The following is a 21254-nucleotide window of genomic DNA, read 5'->3' on the forward strand; positions in this document are numbered from 1 at the left end:
ACATACTAAAAAGTAAACTGCATAATTCAGAACTATGTAATATGAAAGATTGCACAAAAATAAAAATTGTTTAAACCCATGCTCCTCCCCTAAAAAGTACAAAGGAAGATTATAACAGTTTTTCTGGTATGAATATTTTAATGTTTTTTAAGAAAAATATCCAATTTGTGAAGCAAATAATGATCCATAAATAATGGCTTGCAAAATGTGAGCATGCAGACAAAGTAATGTTACAAAACCAACATTTCACTGTAATTTATTACAAAAGTGAAAAAATAATCAATTAAAATTCTGTGAACGCAAATAGCTCACAGATTTGATGAATGTACCAAGTGCATTTCCTTCAAAACAATGTATGTCTGTAATACTAATTTGTTTTCTGAAATCGTATTCATGCACAGGTTGTTTTTTTATTTTTATTTTTTTTTTAGTCTCCATTTCGCAAAACAAATGATCGATAAGTAATCACGTTCAAAATGTAGTAATGCAAGTAGGTCACAAATGCAATGATCACGACAATGTTATGTTCGAGTTTAGTGAGGAAGCAAATGTCTTATATAGTTGGCCGAGCAGAGGAGTAAATTATCTGTTTAGCTATCAATTTATCTAATTGTAGGTGTATCAAAATTATTTTAATTGGAATTCATTATTGAGATGAGTATTATTTATTAATTCATTTATTGCGGACTATTATCCTCATCTTTCTTAGTTGTTATTTCACAACGTTTCAGCCTACTATTCCTCTGGCCTTCGTCAGGTGGTAACTGCGACAGGATAGGAACTACGAATCTAACTGCATTTTTTAGCAATTACAGGAAATGCAGCCATTGTGATTTACTGGATTTGCAACTACTCCCATCCATAGTTGTTGTCATCTCACCACGTTTTAATAAATAAACGTGAATTTATAAGACCAAAAAATTCAACATGAATTGCCGCTCAGAGGAAGATGATGATCTGAAAGGTGTCTCCTGATGAGCGGAGAGAGGTCTCAGACATGGAATGTAGAAGAACTAATCCCAAAGCTAAGATCGTTGATCATTCCTCTGCTATGATGACTACCTGGGAGAAATAAAGAAATTTATATACAAAAATATACAGCATCTTGGTCTGTCTTGAAATGTCTTTGTTTATATAGAGTCTCTCTCCCCAAGAATGGCTGAAGAACTTCCAGAGAAACAATAGCAAACAGGTATGTCATCAAATGTATTTGCTATATGTAATTATGTTGACATGCAAACATCAAATACCTAGACGAGTCTTTTTTTTTAACAACCTGTCCACTACTAAACAATAGACATTCAGTTAGGCCATGTATACACTCTGTATACACATATTCATTGGAAGAACATTTTATATACACCAGTCCATGTTATATAGATCCCCTCACAACATTACAAATATAATCGTTCTTGGTCAATCATAGAAAAGATATTCCTGGTGGAATTTTTAAAAATGTGTAAATATTAAGCAGAAGGAAATAGTAAGTAGTTTAATGAAAATAATTGAAAAAGTTACAAAAAAAAAAACCCCTTAAGAAGCAGGCAACACAGCCATTGTGATTTACTGGATTTGCAAAATGAGCTGGAATGATATTCCAGTATGACTTAAAAAAGATATAGATTTTGTGTGCTGAAAAGGATATTACTTAATGTTTATTTGACTTTATTAATAAAATTATTTATGGAAGATAGGAAATCTGTTCGAAAACTGGAAACTTACAGGTTATTATTTGAAACTGATCATGTGTTCTTTTATAAATATATCAATATTCCGGAATAGATTTACAAATTAGCTTTCAAGAATACAATCTCTGAGATTAAGTCTAGCTATTCTCAAAGGATTTATGACTCTATCTTATCTCAAAAGGTTAACTCTCGTGATTTTTGGAGAATCTAATAATATCGTTAATAGTGGTAAGTCTGCTATTTCTCCTCTTTTTAACGGTTTTCAAGTTATTTCATCTTCTAAAGAAAAGGCTAATTTTTTTGCTGACAATTCTTTTCTGGTGGTGTTTGTCCTAATTTTCCTTAGAAAACTGATACGAGTAGGTCTCTAGATTCTGTCATTATCATTCCAAAGATGATTGCTCAGGTTCTTTCTGATTTTGATTGGTCTGAGGTCCTGATTCAGTTCATATTGTTGTTCTCAAGCACTGTGCTGAACTTTCTTCTATTCTCTCAAATTGTTTCATAGTTGGTCCGGGCAACACCAAGTTAGCTGGACGATTATTATGATGACTGCTATTGCTTTTGCTAAAATACACAGAAAGAATGTTACCCAGGTGAAAGGTATTTACAGATAAGTGTTTATGTGAAAATAGTTCCCAAAAATATTAACTTGGTGAAAAGGAATATTAGTTTTCATAACTAACAAATAAAACTATGTGACAAAGGTAGATCATCCGATTTGTGTCTTTGGTCACGTGGTGTTAATGACATAACAAGATAGATTATTAATGCATGTAATCAGAGAGGAATGTTGACAGTTGTTAGTCAGAGGGAGAGAGATGGTCCACTGACAGAAATGGCTTTGAGCAGGGGAGACTGTCGGCAAATGTCGATAGTAAAAATCTAGGACCAGTGTTGCAATTTTTTAATGGGGAAACATCTGGAATAAAGTTGCTGAAAAGACAACTCAAGATTTATTGATTCATTGGAATGAATCTTATTTGCAACTTCCTGTCAAGCAAGACCAAAAATGGACCAGGTATGTTTCCCCATTAGCCGATGTTAACCTCTCCTCCCAAAGAAAATTGTTATCCATCCCTTTTTTGTTTTGTTATACATCCTGTTCATACTCTCATCACTAGATGATCAAATATATTGACACATTATATATATATATATATATATATATATATATATATATATATATATATATATATATACTAGATGATATGTACTCATAAATATATATAACCACACTATATTACAATTATTCAATCTGTCTCAGTCTTGTTTCTTAGTTTGTTGGACAGAGTCCTCTGTTGTCTCTATCTTTTAAAAATACTGGCGACCAGTTTGACACAACTATGTATTTTCCTGTTATCAGCAAAGTTTTTGAAAGGTTGGTCAATGGCAAACTTGTTCATTTTATTGAAAGCCTGGGTCTCTTTAGTTTAGAATGTTCAGTATGGCTTTCATGGTTTTTGTTCAACGACTGATCTTTTAACCATTGTAACTGAGTGTCTCTATCAGTTTATGGGTAATTCAGGAGAGGGTTTATTTAGTTTTCTTTCTCTGCAAGAACTGTGACACCAGGGTCAGAAAGTGGGATTCAGACATCAGTGCCCTCCCTGAGGAGGGGCACTCTGATCTACAAAAAATGCATGGGGAGCCCCGTCTGCATTCCCTGGTAAGAGCATCTCATGCGATTAGCAATAGAGCTATTGTGTTTGACATTTTGAAGACCTTAGACAGTGTGGCATTCTGGCCTTTTACACCAGCTCCAGGGTTATGGTATTGGTGGTAAGGTTCTTGGCATCAAGATTTTTCTGATTGAAGATTGCAAATAATTCTTTGCATAAATGATCTCCCAAAGAACATTATTCAGAAAATTAACATCTATGCTAGTGTTGCTTCTCGACCATCTCCATTGGATCAGCTGAAATATGCAGCCAATCTGGAAGTTGACATTGGTTCAGTTATGGGTTGGTTCAGTTATGGATTGGGGTACAGAATGGCTTGTTTTGTTTAATTCTGTTAAGACTCCGTTTATGTCTTTCAATCCTAGATGCGCCCCTTTTCTTTCTGAGATTCTCATGGATGGGTTTACCCTTGAGAAATTGACTGAAATTTCTTGGTCTTTCTTTGTCAACAAATTTTTCTTGGAGTACATACATTAGATCCATTGCTCTTCCTGCTTCTCGTAAAATCGATTCTCTCTATCGCACCAAACACTTTCTCACATCAGGTGATGCTATTCTCTGTCTCTACAAATCTAATATCAGACCATGTATGAAGTATTGTTGTCATATGTAGGCTGGTAAATTTCTATCCCATTTGAGGGTTCTCGATAAGGTGCAGAAACTTACATGCAATTTGATTGACCCCACCATTTCTTCTTTGCATCCTCTCTCTCAAAGACGTGATATTGTTAATCGCTCTTTTCTATAACTACTATTATGGCATGTGATCTTTAGAATTGTCTGATTTATTACCTACTTTCTTTGTTCCAACTCATTTGACTCGTTGGTCTAGTAGTCTATCAATTCGTTGTGTGAATGCCTTGTCATTGTAATACAGCTTTCTATTCCAGTAACTTCTTTCCAAGAGCCAAAGATTTGTGAAACTCTCTTTGTGCTGCTCCTCCTACTTATAAGACTAAAGCCAATAGGCATCTTCTGTCTTTGCAATAATCATCTTTTATTATTGTTAGCTTACATCTAATAGCTTCATGCCTTGTCTGGATCAATTTCCATTGAAAAAAACCCAAATTTCTCTAAACTTAATCTTAACACTCTAATTCTTCCTGCCTTCAATGAGGAATCGACCGAGAAAAGTATGATGCTCAACTTGCTTCTACTTATTACCGCTACAGGTGTAGTATGTCACCATTCGTTTTCCTTCTCTGTTTCAGAATATTCGTAAATTTGCTGTGGCTGTGGTTGGTGTTGGTGGTGTCGGCAGTGTAACTGCAGAAATGTTAACCCGATGTGGCATTGGAAAAGTAAGTTTTAAGTATTTTTTTTTAATTGAAAAATGCAAAGATTTATTTTAATTTTCTTTTAGAAAAGTGAAAGTTCATAAAATGAATAGCTTGTCGATTCTTACAGTATGTTGAAGAAATAAAATAAAAAATAATCACCAACAATTGACGAAGCAAACATAATCTACATTATATTTCTTTGTCTGTCTGTCCATTCCACTTTTTCTCTGTAACTACTGGGCCGATCTAGCTGAAATTTTGCATGGACCTCTGTAATGATAAGGTGTAGCGAACTAAATATTATGGTATCTGTTCGATGCATCATTAGGGATTAGTATTTAATGCAAAAATGAGTGCAAGTTTAACATGGATAATAACTTTTGCTTGTTTTAACAAGCCAAAAAGTCTGGTAGGAATATAAATAGGTATCTCAAACAAAAATATTTTTTTCATAAAATCTAAATGTAGACATTTTTGCAAAACATAAATATCAAATTTCTTTTGATAGCTCAATTGCTCATCTAATTATGATGATTTAAAATTTATTTGAAATTAGAAAATTTACGATCCTATCTGCTTATCAGTTCAGAAATCAGTTTTCATAGTGCATGACTAAAAACCCAAACTTTAAAAAAAAATGTGAAAAATCTTTACAAATGCAACGTCATCTTGTGATAAATGACAATCACAATGGAAGCAGTTGGTAGTTTTCTGTAAGTATGCTTGTTTATATATCTAGCTAAAAGTCAAAACTATTAAACAAATACCCACAAAGTTGGTGTCTTCTTGATCGGCATTGCTCTGGATAAATCATATCTAAATTGAATTTTTTTTTTTTTTTTTAAGCTTCACTGGGCCAGGTTTTGTCAGGGGGTAACAGTCAGTTTTTCAGTTATTTCCAATGTTATCTGTTATGTGAAGGAGATGTGAATGACTTATATTATTATTATGTTCAATTAAGAGGAATGGGCTGAGTGGAGGTGGTAAGGGAAGAGGAAAAATGATGAAAAGGGAAAGAAAGGTAGAGAGAAAGAAGTTTTAATATAAAGATGTCACGCATACTTTTTAATTTATTTTGTTTTCTTTTTAACTAGTGAGGGGTACCCGGTGTTGCCCGGGTGTTTTTCGGGGCATGTGAAAAAAAACAGGTGCCCGTGAAAAAAAAATGAAGCCTTCACGACGCGCAGTTGGAAAATAGTAAAGTGTTAAAAAAAAAAAAACAGGTGCGCGTTTTAACGGCGATAGGTATTCAGCAGTAAGCATTTTGTGCGGGACAGTTTTGAATGAGGTGAATAAATCGGTTTGTTTGTTTTTAAAAACCCGCTCCCTGTTTATTAGGAGGAGCGAAATGAAAGCTAGTCTGATATGACGAAGTCGACCTCTTGAGACAACTGGCTTTCGGCCTGTGATTAGAGTCGAGTTTCGCTTTTTGTTATACTGAAAACCAAATGTAACGCGTGCCGATGCGGGAAATGTCGAATAATTAACGTTTGAATGTCAATAAAATTAAATAGACTGGCAAGCTCCGTGGGTAACTCTGAGATATTACAATTTATAGATGATATAAAAAAGTTTTAAGAAGTTGTGAACCGAGCAAGCACTTCTCTGAAAGAAGCCTTTTGTGGACATCGAGGAAAAGCGTACATGCATATATACATTTTCGCTTTTATATATATAGATGATGTTGCATAGCCATCTTAGCCATTTGATAAACCTAAAAACATTCAGCAAAATCCTATCACCCCCCCCTCGTTACAAAATAAACTGCAAAAATAACATGGAAGCACAACTTTAACTGTTTATGTAAATTTCATTACAACAGCTAACACATAGAATCTTCTTCATATGATTCTTGTTTGATTTATTTACATCTGCCATATAAAAATATCCAACTTTTCAAGATGTCTTTTACTGTGTTTTTTGTTTTCCGGAAGTATAATTGTTTCATGTTATCAAATGTTCTAAAATCGTGTGGAGCAGCATTTTTAAGGATTCCTCCAAAGTTAATATCCTCTGCTTCTCTCTCCTCGGAGGTGTGGAATAAAAAAAAATATGATTCTCAAGGTTATCCCCCCCAAAAAAAAAAAAAAAAATTGGGTTCTTGTCCAGAATTCCCCTTATATTAAAAAACAAACTAAAGAAAAATCTGTGTGATGTATGCACTCATGACAAAACGAAAATATTATGTTTCAAAAATCACATAAATTGATCAGATGGTTTTATTTTTGGCACTTGTGCAGATGGCTCTAATTTCTTTTTGGTCAAATGACACAGCAAATAATAAATGAACACTTTTTTTTTTTTTCTGAACACAAAAATATTTGAAAACCAAACATTTATTGTTTCAAAATGTATCAATATATAATTGTAAAAATATTTATTGAAAATTCTGTGTGAGAAAATATAATTTTAATAAAACAATTTTTAAATTAAAGCAACATTGGTTATTTTTTATTTTTTCTGAAACATTTTTTGAATTGAAATAAAAGTGTCACTGTAACAAAATAGTTTTAATTTTTGTAAAAACATTTAATGAAAAGTCTGCAGAATAGGATTTTAATAAAACATTTTTTTAATTAAAGCAACATTGGATATTTTTTAAGTAAATGCTCAAAGCAGAGTTTTCTTGGATACATTTGCCAATCGGCAATGGTGTGGTTGGACAAAAATCAGCATTCTCTGCAAACCGTCCTTGTATGTTGACATCTCATATGCCGACATGTAAATAAATATGTTTAGACCCTGAAAAAAAAGCTCCCTTTCCAAACCGTCAACAATATCATGCATATTTAGGAAATTTATATCCATTTTAAGATTAAGTTTTTGAAAAATTTTCCAAAAAGTATGAGTTATCATCCCCTGTTCTTTGACTGAGAAGTGCTACTTGGTGACGGTTTAGTGAAATGCGCTCCCCCTCAAAATGGCGCCGTCCACGTAATGCAAAAGTGCCTTAATTTTAAATAAGAAAATCAAATTTTATGAGTAACAAAAGAGCAGCTCCCTTGTCCACCATTTTGAAAACAATCTTTGAAACAAAGACAAAATGAGATAACTCAACAGTAATTCAATTTTATGTTGATATGCCTACAAATTCTCATTAATTAGGTACGGGCAAAATGAATGCCGACGCTCAAAATGTATAAAAATTTTGACCCCTCCCTTTACTTAAAAATTCACCAAAAATCAGGAAATCAACCAATTTTAATAAAATTTTCAGTATTTACCAAATACTGATCGCGGAATATAATGAACTAATTATTTTTTATTCAAATCTTAGGGGAAATGTATTATTTTGTTTAAACAAAAAAAATACCTTTACTAAAGTTATGGTTTTCAGTAAAAAATAAAAAATGCAAGAATTTATTTTTGCTTTTTTATATAAATAAAGCAGCGTAATTTGTAACAATAAAATAAAATAATTTTTACAGGAACATTACGTAAAAAACCCCTAAAATCCATATTAATGAATTTTATATAGCTCAAAGAAAAATGAATTTATTGAACTACCGATATTATCATTGAATTAAGCATTGTTTATTCAATATTTTCACAACAACAAAAAAATTATAATAATAGCAAAAATATTTCTACTTTTTTTTTTTTAAATTACAGATTTCAAATAATTTTTATATGCAAGATTTTAATAATTTCCTTGCTCGCAAGAATGTGAAACTTTCGGCGTAGCATAATTTTTATATAATACTAGCCAATAATTAAAAAAAATTAATTCATTTAAAAACAGGAACATAGAAAAATAATTAAATTAAAAAATGGTAAAATTTATACAAACATTTACAATAGGAATGTACGGATGCCCGTCTGGGGGGGGGAAGAAACCCAGCACCCCTCCTTCCTTTTAATTACATGACATGATTCTCAGACAGCTTTTCGACTGTTTCAGATTTTGGGCCTCCGTATATTCCGTATTTCCAAAAGTATGGTTTGTTGTGGTTTTGTGAACGGCAAAAACATTCGGTTTTGGGTGTAATTCAGCTATTTTTTTGTGCAAACAATGTGTTTTTTTTTTTTAATTTAATTCAATATCTTAGGATTTTACTTTACTAATTATCTTTGAAATAGACCCAGAAAACTAATATTTATCTCTTAAAGGATTTTTACAATGAATTTATTTAACTTCAAAATTTAGCTGAATTGGTTAGCTCACTGTGAAAACATTTTTCATAACTTTTTTTTCTCACGTGTACAAATATTTTTTTTCTTTGGGAAATTAAGTTTAGTCCTTAATCTTTCAAATACAATCAAAAAGTATTCGGAAACCTACAAAAAAATCATGATAAATCAGCTTTCAAAACTAGGTCCCCCTGTCCTTATTCGTTTATTTTTGCCCATACCTATCATTAATCACTAAAAAAATTATTTCTTTATAAAAATAAAGCTACTTGATCAATTTACATGATGTTTGATATATGACATTTTTGTTTCGTCATGCATACACACATCATACAGATTTTTCTTAAGTTTTGTTTTGTAATATAGAGGGAATTCTGGACAAAAACGAAAAATTTAACTCTGATTCCTGACACTGCAAAAATTTCTGACTTATTTATTGATCTCTCTCTTGTTATTATTGGTGTCATCTAGTGCTGTTTCTTTTTTGCATTTCAGTTGTTGCTGTTTGATTATGATAAAGTGGAACTTGCCAACATGAATCGACTGTTTTATCAACCTCACCAGTCAGGCATGAGCAAGGTTGAGGCTGCGGAACGCACCTTAAAGTATGTCGTAAAACTTCTATCAAATGATTTTATTAAAGACTAGTTAGTTCTACCAACCTGTAATCACTTCGTTACTTGAAACATTAATTTAAAATAATCAAAGTGAATGTACATTTGTCTGGCTTGCTTCAATAATCACATACACAAATTTATTTCTATGGGCAAAGAAAGGGAGGCTTAATCTTATTAAATGCTCAGTAGAAAATAAAGGAAATAATTACTTTCACTTTTAATAGACAAAAAAAAACATTGCTTTGTTCTTAATATTTTTGTGACTAAAATATGAATTAACCAGATGTTTTATCGGTTCTTGTCCAAAATTTTCCCTATTTTAAAAAAACAGAACTGAAGAAAAATCTTTATGATGTATGTACCTTTAACGAAATGAAAGTATCATATTCCAAAAATTGTCAAGTAGTTTTATAAAGTAAATCATTTTTAAGCAATTAATGCAAATTTGTAGGCATTAAAATAGAAATCTAGTATTGTTGAGTTATTTCTTTTTGTTTCTTGATTTTTTTTTTTTTTTTCAAAATGGCAGGTAAGACAGTCACTCTTCTGATATTCATAAAATTTGATTTTCTTATTTAAAAATAAAACTACTTCATCAATTTACCTTTTTTTTTTTTTTTTTAAATGATATTTTTGCTCTATTATGGGTAGGTACATCATCATACAGATGTCTTTTTATTTTTGTCTTGTAATATGGGGGAAGAGGGAATTCTGGACTAGTATCATTTTATTTACAGATGAGAGAGAATTAGTTTATTTTGTTTTTTTAAGTATTTTTTTTTTGTTTGTATTTGTGTATTTCTTTAAGAAATAAAATTTAAGATTTTTTTTCTTTAATCTCCACAGTAGGATTTACCTCATGTGCAACAACTGTAGAAATTCAGTTTCTATTGATATAAATAAATTACTTTTTTCCAAGCAATACTAAGTAACCATGCATGTTTAAAATAAACTTTTCATTCATAACTTTGTTATAAACACAAAACATTAATATTTTCGTCATTTCAAAACAGATTTATTTCTTTTTTAAATACGACCAAAAGAAAAGAAACTTAGAAAAACATGTCATCTTGTTTACAGAATGGAACTTTTAATTTTTAAAAATTTTATATACTTTATATACTTTTCAATAATTTCCCTTTCTATTTTATTTCAATGAATCACTTCACACTAGAAATACTGACGAACAATAAAAGTGAAGGAACTAATTTGCCTTGTCACTTTATAGACTATTAATTTGCATATGAGGTGAATAGCTGCTATAAGGACAAATTGAGGAGGGCAGTCAGTTGAGTTTTTGACAGCTGAGAGAGAGTATAAATGTTTAGAGTTGGTGTTATGAATTACAGTTTAATTTGAGAAGTTGGTACTAATTGCAGTGTTGATGAGGAGTTCTGACAAATTTTTTTTTTTTTTTTGCTTTACATAAAATTAATCTTTTCAAGCCAATATGCAAATTAGTTAACCTTGCAACTGTTGATGCATATTGCATAAACAGTATATAAAAAAAAGATGGTGTATCGATTGAATAAGCTGAATTAATTTGAAATAGCATTTTGACTTTACTGTCCATGCGAGAAACAAGCCAAACTTTTGCATTTATTCATTTAGATCAGTTCTATCTGGCATTGCTTGGGACCTTTTTTTATATACATTGATGTTTTGGCTTTTAAATTTTTTCACCAAATTATATTTTCAAAATAAAATTTTGAAAATATAATAAATTTATGACTGCATTATTCGGTTATTAAATTAATTAAACCAAGCTGTTATAAATGTTGTGGTTTGTAACTAATTGTTAATATAATGTTGTTTTAATCCCGATGCAATTATTGGATGTAAATAGTGTTCAAAACTTTTCACCTTTGAGGATTTTCTAAGTTTTAAGACCAGTTTAGATTACTTTCTATTTGACAGTTTAAATGCTTCCAAATTCTTTTCAAATTTCGAATTGTCACAAAGTAATTCATTCTTTTTTTTTTTTTTTTTTTTTAACTATTAACAAAAGATTAAAATGATTGACATGTTTGTGAAGAAATTAAAATGCATTGTGGGAGATTTAATTTTGTAGTGCAACAGTTTATTTAAAGGGGATTCCTGCCTTTGATATTTATGCTAGTCCTTATTTACTTGCCTCCCCATAAAGACAGACACAAGGTCAGTTTTTAAATGTGTGAAAAACCCAGCTTCCAAAAAGTCACTTTGGATTTGAACAAAAATTAAACTTGTGTCAATTTAGGAGAATTTCTTCACTTACAGAAGACAGAAAACATTAAGTTTAGTATCACAACAGATACTACACTTTGCCCTAGCCAAAAAGGTCGGTTTATTTTAAAAATATTTTACAAAAGCAGTATTTCTTATAAAACAACAAGATGTGGCACAAAGCTAAAATTGGGTGGGAAGGGATGGGGGGGTCGTCTGTTATCCTTTTTGTCTATTCTCTAAACTAGTTCCAGTCACCACATTATTACATTCATTTAATTCTACTTGATATTATCTCTGGTAATTTGACATTTTTATTTACAAAAAGTGTATATATATATATATATATATATATATATATATATATATATATATTTAGTAATTTGATTGATAATTTAAAATTCAAATTAAAAATTAAAAATCTGTTTCATAAGAAGGAACACAACAAAGTCAATAATTTGTACGATCGTTTCGAAGACAATGTTTTTATTGTGATAGACATTAAGTCATGGACAATAATTTTGACATAGTTTATTTTTTTTGTTTTTTTTTTAAACAAAGTCTCCTCATCAGCAAAAGTATTGGGTGTTTTTTTTTTTTATATATAAAAGACACCATAAATAAACCTAGCATTTTTTAAGTAAGACAGATGTATCTTTTAATTGTTCGCCTTTTGAAAACCGTAATTATCGTCAAAGCATTCATTTGGATGTTGATTGTAGCTTATAAATGCACAAGCTTATTATATATCTGTATTACAATGAGCACCGTTCTTTTCTTGTATTTTAATTTAGTAATTTTACTATCACATTAAAATACACTCTGCTCTTTAGACTAATGTTATAACCCCCTTTATATATATATATATATATATATATATATATATATATATAATTTCATCAGTGGGAATGATGTTGCTAAAAAAAACACCAGGAATTACAGAAAATAAAATAAAATGCTGAATGTTATGGTTTGTAAGACCCTCCCAAATCTTACAAACCACAACATTTAGTATTTTATCTATAATATAAAAGCAAAAATGTGTATGTGTTTGTTTTTTTGTGTATATCCGGCAAAGGCTTTTGGAGGGAGGGGCGCTCAGGCCGGTTATTGTTTCTTAGAACCTTTTATATACTGTCTAGATTATAATATAAGATTTACGAAACGAGCTCTAGTGTATCTTTAATTTGGGCGACTTTTACACGCTATTTTCGCAATATTTCTTAGTCTACGCGTGTTTGTTTGGCTCTTCAGTATAAAAGCGAAACTAAATCCGTAGCATCAGCCAACTCCCTGACACTCGTGCTAGGGACATCCAGAAAAGCAATAAGGTTTGATCAATGCGGGGGAAACCCCTTATATCAGACAATTGCTATTCATCACTCTCCTATTTATGGGGAGCTAGTTTTCCTCAACATCTTTGGGGAAACGCAGACACTGGCTTACAGCCAAAGTTAAGTTTCCCCATATGGCATGCTGTTTGACCTCATTAAGTTCACGCACCTTTCATTTAACTTTATAATCATTAAATTAAAATGCCTTTCATTCCTCTCCCTTCGGAGCGACCTAAAACTGTATCCGATGGTGAGGCCCCACCTTGCGGGCCTTAGGGAGTGTGGAGCCACCCTTTAATTGTCATTGCTCCCAGGTCCACTCTGACCCGGAGTGGTAGTACCTGTTAGGGTCCCAACTATGGGTTAAATAGAATCTGACTTAAAAAAAAAAAATATATATATATATATATACTCCATTAAAAATCGTTCCTCAAAATAACTAGATTCGGCATTAAATAACCTGAAAAAGGTTGATATGCCGTAAAACAACCAACCAACCCTTCGGGGGGCCGAGCAGGTAAGATACCAGTTTTTTCCCTTTCTTTTCCACCTTTGTGTCAAGGCTTTTTGGTTTGAGCCTACCTTCCTACAAAAATTTTTTTGTTTTGTTTTACACTTCCAAAACACCCAGGAAACACCGGGCACCCCCGCTAGTTAGATATAAATAAGCTGCTTACTGTTTTCCTGGGTTTTTCAGCTGTCAAAATCAAGCAAGGCAGTTTCTAAGTGGGGAGGAGAATATTGAAGTGTAAAAAGAAAAAACTGGATGGAGTTTGTGGGGAAGGGTGGTGTCTTTTGAGCTAGATACCAGATTGGAGTAGAGACAAAACAAGTATGAGGAGTGGGCATCTTGGAGGATCTCTAATACTGAAAAATCTATGCTGTCGGTCATAATCATTGTAATCATTAGCACAACCCAGTTATACTCAACAGATTGTTAGAAGAGAAAAAATGTCTCACATATCTGTAACATCACAAGTGAAAAAGGAGAATGTGCCATGACCTCTTGTTCATCTGATTGACTTCAAGAGAGACATAAGAATAACATAAACTCACCCGCAACTATTCTTATCTATCAAATGTGATAAACTATTTGTTTCTTTTTGTGTAGAGAAATCAACCCAGATGTGGAGTTTGAAGTGTTCAACTACAACATCACGACAGTCGACAACTTTCAGCATTTCATTGATAAAATACAGTAAGTTCTGTTCTCTCCATTTCTATAAAGTTAAATATGTGTGTGTATGTGTTTATATATTTGTATGTACAGGATTTAATCTGAAACTAATTAACTGCTCATTATGAATTTTGAAACACAGCTGCTAGGGATAATGAGGCCCGAAAATATGGGCCGTATTTAGTTCTAATTAGTTTTATACAAAGGGAGTTAAAAGAAGTAAAATCCCTTTATGAAAATTCAGATACTTCCAATTTTCATGAAATTTTATAATAGATATTAAATAAATAAATTAATGAATATTTACCAAATTTCAGTCCCTTTTGAGTATTTTAGGTTTTAAAAAATTTCTTTCCTTTCTTCTGCTCCTCCTCCTTTTCCCTTCCCCTCCTTTTTTTTCCTTTTTCACATATTTCCTTTCCCCTCCTCCTCTTTTCTTTCCTTTTTCACATATTTCCTTTCTCCTCCTTCTCTTCATTTTTCCTTCTCCCCCCCTCTTTAATTCTCCTCTTATTTCAGTTCTGTTTCCTCTTTCTCCTACCTCTTCCTTTTCCCTTCTACTCCACCTCCTTTTCCTCCTTCCGTTTCCACCTTCTTTTCCTCCTTCCTCCTTAATCTTTTTATAATAAAAAATTTCAAAACCTAGCATAGTATATAATTTAAAAAAATTTTTTTAACACATTGTTGAGCAATAATCAACCAACAAACTTGATCTTGAAATGCATCCATGCATTTCTATAAATGGCTCCATCTATCCATCAATCCATTTATTCATTGATCAGCCATGCTTAAGTTTATAATCATATCTCCATCACTAACCACACAAATTGAATGGATGAATCTTAAGAATGGATCCATTTTTGTTTAAATCAAAATATGTTCCATTCTTTCTCTTGAGGGATTCTTACTCCCCTTCTACTTCAACTTCCTCAGGCTGAATTATTTTGTCACTTATGAAAATTCGATATGCAGAGGATCTGAACACTTTTGTTTTTACTTTGAAAAAGGGATGTACTGTAGTGATTACCATCCCACAAGATCTTTGCCATCATCATAGGCCTCAGATGAACAATACCGGCATCCTTCCACCTGCATTGGTGGAATAAGTCTGTCAAAGATGACATCAACAAGACTTTTCAGTGTCGAAAGATCTCCCAGTAGGTTCTGAACTCCTCTCTAACAAGTGGGTAATATTCACCTGGGCCTGAATGCAAGTTTCTAAAACACGAGACAACTTGCACAAGTAGGGCTATGTATGGAACTATTGGTATCCCTGCAGCGCCAAGGTGCAGACTAATGTCAGGACTCTGCAAATTTATCTTTAGTTGACCTTTGACAACTAAATATTTTTGCTTACTAGCCAAACTTACGTGATTTTTGAAATATGACATCTTTGTTTCATGACGAATACGTACATCATAAGTATTTTTCTGTATTTTTCTTTTAAATAAGTCTAATTCTAAATATACACAGAATTTTATGTTGAGACTTGAAGGTATAAACATTTGAATTTCTTCATATGTTTATTTTTTAAACAGCCTCTGTTAAAAAAATATGAAATATATTGTTTTATTACACTTTCATCATTTAAATAATTTGACTTCGCTTGTTTAAAAAAAAAAAATGGTTGAAAAAACATTTTTCACTAAGTAATGAGCTTTGGAAGATTGTTGGTGAAAGAAACAATTGTCAAAAATAAGCATTTTATTATTTCTAGTCGCTATTTAGAAAAATAACTTGCAAATGCCACTGTTTCGCTCACAAAGTAAAGCCCTTGTTGCACACATATTCACAAACTGTCTCCTAAATGAGGCATTCTCTGATGCAGACCTGGAGGATGCCTCAGACACTGTCTGATAATAGATCTAAAGATGGAGCGAAATGCTATAATGATGACTTTGAATGTATGCGTCTATAGCTAATGTCCATATTTTAAGCAACCAATATTTTAAAGCTCAAAAACCTTTAATCACTCAGCAAAAAGAATGAGTGCTCAGTCAAAGATGTGACTCTACATTGTTAAAACCACTCTCAAATTTTCAGGTATCAAAATTTGCAGCCTTTAACAGTATAATCACAAGCGTATCACAATTGTGGTCAATGTAGCTTGAAATTAATATGGAGCCCATTTATCAACATAATAAGAACTTATTCCCACTGAGTATTAGTCGTGACAAGAAAACCACCAATATTCTGACTTTGCTTTTTATTTTCTTCAGAACTGGTGGTCGAGAAGCTGGTACACCTGTTGACCTTGTGTTGAGTTGTGTCGACAATTTTGAGGCTCGAATGGCCATCAACACAGTAAGTAAAATCCTAACTGTTTTGAAAGGAGTTTAATGTTTGAGCATTGATAGTCTTTTAATATTAGAATACAAGTCCCTGTCACATCATCGCAATGTGCTTGTTTTACAAGTATTTCTACAGAATGTGCTTGAATAAACTTGGTTGAATTTGTACACTTTCAACAAAATTTCTCTGATTAACCTAATTAGCTGTATATTTTATTGCCTAAACACAATCTTTTAGTGCAGTATGTTTACACTTTCAAACGCATCATTTATTCAAACATTGTTCTTGATTAGCAAAATCTCTCCATTTTCCCCTTTTTCAAAGTGCAAACATTTGCTTGTCTACTGAGTCTATGTCATCCAGGCCAGTTCTGAAACCATTCCAAATTAAGAAATATTTTTATATGTATTTCATGATTTAAATATATAGCAAAACGCTTTAGAGAATCAAGCATTGATTAACTCAGTTTTATTATAACAAAAGATAGATTCACTTACACTCTAATATCATTTGGTAAAAGGTATTAACCCCTTATTCCTCTCTTAGTTATGATTTTAAAAAGCAGTTCATTTTGATTGAATCATTGACACTAGGTATATATAGTCTATATATAAAATAACCAAAAATATATACATGCATTACACAAATTTTAACTTTTACAAAAATATATACATGTATTACACAAATTTTTATTTTTACAAAAATATATGCATGCATTACACAAATTTTTACTTTTACAAAAATATATACATGTATTACACAAATTTTTACTTTTACAAAAATATATACATGCATTACACAAATTTTTATTTTTACAAAAATATATGCATGTATTACACAAATTTTTGCTTTTACAAAAATATATGCATGTATTACACAAATTTTTACTTTTACAAAAATATATACATGTATTACACAAATTTTTACTTTTACAAAAGTATATACATGTATTACACAAATTTTTACTTTTACAAAAGTATATACATGTATTACACAAATTTTTACTTTTACAAAAGTATATACATGTATTACACACATTTTTACTTTTACAAAAATATATACATGTATTACATAAATTTTTACTTTTACAAAAATATATACATGTATTACACAAATTTTTACTTTTACGAAAATATATACATGTATTACACAAATTTTTACTTTTACAAAAGTATATACATGTATTACACAAATTTTTACTTTTACAAAAATATATACATGTATTACACAAATTTTTACTTTTACAAAAGTATATACATGTATTACATAAATTTTTATTTTTACAAAAATATATGCATGTATTTAAAAAAAAATTTTTTTTATTACATATTCACTCCAAATGAGGCACATTGCCACTTTCATGTAGCGGGCTACTATTAGGGACACAGGCTACAGGGGTACTAGGTGGGGAGTTGGGCAGCAAGATTTCGGTTCACGTTACACTTGAACTTCTGCATGTCAGTACAGTTGGGGAAGCAGGAACCTGGAAGGGAATTCCAAAGTCTAGCGGTTCTGGGGGAAGAAACTACTGGAGTAGAAGGCTCTCTTACATCTAAAAATGTCAACTGTGAAGGGGTGGGATTTTACTACTTGTCGGGTTTGTTGGGGGGTATTTACGTAGAGGGGGCACAAGTGCTTGCAGTTCGTTGGAACCTTCACCGTTAAAGTACTTGTAGAACAGCCAGAGGGATGCTACATCTTGGCTGACGTTACCCGCCTGATAGTCAGGGACCCGAACCTTGGATTAATCACTAAGGAGGCTGTCCTATCAGCAGGTGCAAAGTACCGGGGCTGCTGTATTGCCATTTGGTGAATGGATTCTGTACCATACAGTAATTTCTGGTAGGGCCTCTCGATGCCATACTAGTGGGTAATTGTTACGGCTTTACCTTATCATGTGCTACAAAAAAAAAAAAAAAAAAAATTTCTTGTCTTTTTCTCTCTTACTTTCCCTCTCTGTCCTGCTCCAACCAAGTCTACCGACTTGCTCCACAAATCCCAAAACCTCATCATGACAAATCTCAAAAAAAAAAAAACACGAATAAACCTAGAACCCCATCTTCCAATGTAGACACCTTCTCCAACATCAGGGGTCTACATTCCAACCTTCCAGAGGTTGAAACACAATTACAATAGACGAAACCGAACATATTCTTTCTAAGTGAAACTGGCATAGGGCCAACCACTTCCCTAGATGAATTCATAATTAAAGGATACTCTACCTTAACATCTTAATCTGACCCCCAAGATCGCCATGGGCATGGAATATGTGCCTACATCAAAGATGGCTTTCCATGTGGTAGGGATATCTCCAGAGAAGACCCTAATTTACCTTATATGTGCTTCCGGGTTGAACTAGCTTACACCACTGCATTTATATTTGCCCTCTATCGCTAACATTCACATTTGCGGTGACTTCAATGTTCATAATGTGGAATGGTTGACCCACTCGAATAAGATTGATGACGAGGGGAGGTTCTGTCATGATTTTGCCACTGCCTATGATCTCACTCAGATTGTTCATGAACCCACCCGTGTGCCCGATACTACCGGTCAGTATGCAAGCCTTCTAGACCTTTTCCTCACAACTTCCCCCGAGCTATGTTCATGTTCCACTCTATCTCCTCTGGGATCCTCCGACCACTCTGTTGTAGCAGTTAAGATAAAAATGAAATGTAATAAGTCTTCAGACGTACCTCTCCACTGTACTGTATATCAATACTCTATGACTAACTGGGATAGCTTCCGTCCATTCATATCTGACCTACCTCTGAATTCCATGTTTAAAAAGGATGTGTTCTCTATAGTATCAGACCTGACCAAATGGTTAATTGTAGGCATAGACCAGTTCATACCATCCAAAAAATTCCAAGAAAAACCTAACAGCCAGCCATGGTTCTCCCCTGAATGTGCTGCTGCCATCACGCACAGAAATCACTTTTTCCATAGCTACCAACGTAATAGATGTACTGAGACTAAAGCTGCTTTCAGGACTGCCAGCAACCACTGTAAAAGAGTAATAAAAAATGCAAGAGAGCTATATGCTCAGTCCATTAAATCCAAAGTAGCTGAGCAGCGGTTTGGTTCCCACCAGTTCTGGCAAATAGCAAACAGGATCTTGAACAGAAGCGTGCGTTCTATCCCAACTGTCATCAATGGACCTGAGGTCATCTTGTCAGCATCGGACAAGGCCAGATTATTTGCCAAGAACTTTGCAGCTAACTCTACCCTATGTGATGAAGGCCATCAACTCCCTGTATTTCCTCCTATAACAGACAACATGCTATGCAAAATACAAATATCTGTGCATGAGGTCGCCAAACTAGTCAAGAACCTTGATTCCAGTAAAGCAACTGGCCCTGACGGCATTCCAGTTATAGTGCTGAAAAAGCTCCAACCAAAACTTGCCCCCATACTTACAAAACTGTTTAAGCATTGCCTTAAGGAGAAGTGCTTTCCAACACCCTGGAAAACCTCATCAGTATGCCCTGTATTTAAGAACTCAGGTGAAAAGTAATCTCCCTCTCAGTACAGACCAATAAGTCTCTTGTGTGTCATGAGTAAGTTGTTGGAATCCATTATTAAATAAAGAAATAGTCAACCACCTCAACAGAAACAGCCTTCTTAGTGACATGCAATATGGTTTCCGCTCTGCAAGATCTACAGCAGATGTGCTAACGGTTATATCTCAAGATTAGTGAATCTCTTGACAAAGGTTTCCTTTCCAGGGCAATTGTTCTTGACATATCAAAGGCCTTCAATAAGGTATGGTATAAGGGCCTACTTCACAAGATTTCCAGCTATGGTATCACTGGAAATATTTACTCAATCATAAAATCATTTCTCTCCGATAGGTTCATAAGAGTAGTGGTTGATGGGCAGAAATCAGAGGCCACAGTATTAATGCTGTAGTCCCTCAGGGGTCCATCCTGGGCTCAACCCTCTTCCTGATCTACATCAATGATCTCCCAAAACACATACTTAAATTATTCGTTGACATCTATGCTGATGATACGACCATCTATGACAACACATCAAAAGCCGTAAATGACAAAGTTCTCTCTGATTCTCTCTCGTCTGATTTTGAGCACGTGGTACAGTGGGGGAAGAGGTGGCTGGTCACTTTTAATGCATCCAAAACCAAGCTTCTATCTTTACATCATCAACGCTCTGATCCCCCATCTTGCATCAATTGAAATGGATTGCTCTCGTCTTGGGGAGGCTCCATGTTTTGACAAGCTTCTGGGTTTGACCTTTACTCCTGATCCGAAATGGAACACGTACATCAGGTCTGTTGCCAAGGACGCTGGGAAAATGGCGAGATCCTTCTACCGCTCCAGAAGATATCTCACTACTGATGCAATTCTCTATCTGTATAAAAGCCAAGTACGTCTAAGGATGGAGTACTGGTGTCACATCTGGGCAGGAGCTGCTAAAAACAGCTTATCCTGCCTTGACAGAGTACAAAATAGACTTCGTAGTTTAGTGGGGGATGCCCTTTTCTCTTCCTTGCAGCCTCTCTCCCACAGAAGAGACGTTGCGAGCCTGTCTTTGTTTTATCATTATTTCCATGGCAAGTGCTCGTCTGAGCCCCAATCTCTCGCCCCCTCCCCCCGCCAGTCTTTCACGATAAACACCCGTCTGGCTGAAACTACTGTCAATAATTTTCCCCACTCTTTATCTGTGCCTAAATCTAAATGTAGATTCCATGAGCAGAACTTCTTTCTCAGAAGAACTGTGGAACTCTCTTCCGTTTGCCTGTTTCCCACCTGACTACAAGATGTCTTCAAATCCAACATAAACAAATTCCTGACAAACCGCCCCCTTAAGTAAGACACTCTATCAAAT

At 33.2% G+C, this 21254-nt stretch overlaps 1 protein-coding gene across 1 annotated transcript in view; it reads left to right on the plus strand.

The window, feature by feature from the left end:
• Positions 1–21254, plus strand: part of LOC145241460 (ubiquitin-like modifier-activating enzyme 5) — a 70975-nt gene that overhangs the window by 20877 nt on the left and 28844 nt on the right. Inside the window, exons 3-6 of the mRNA XM_080104440.1 lie at positions 4582–4671; positions 9277–9386; positions 14049–14135; positions 16334–16418. Of these exons, the coding sequence (XP_079960566.1) occupies positions 4582–4671; positions 9277–9386; positions 14049–14135; positions 16334–16418 (372 nt within the window). The remainder of the gene's footprint in view (positions 1–4581; positions 4672–9276; positions 9387–14048; positions 14136–16333; positions 16419–21254) is intronic.

This window comes from Euprymna scolopes, chromosome 20 (genome assembly GCF_053919585.1).
Source record: "Euprymna scolopes isolate OS-2025 chromosome 20, ASM5391958v1, whole genome shotgun sequence".
Lineage (NCBI taxonomy): Eukaryota > Metazoa > Mollusca > Cephalopoda > Sepiida > Sepiolidae > Euprymna > Euprymna scolopes.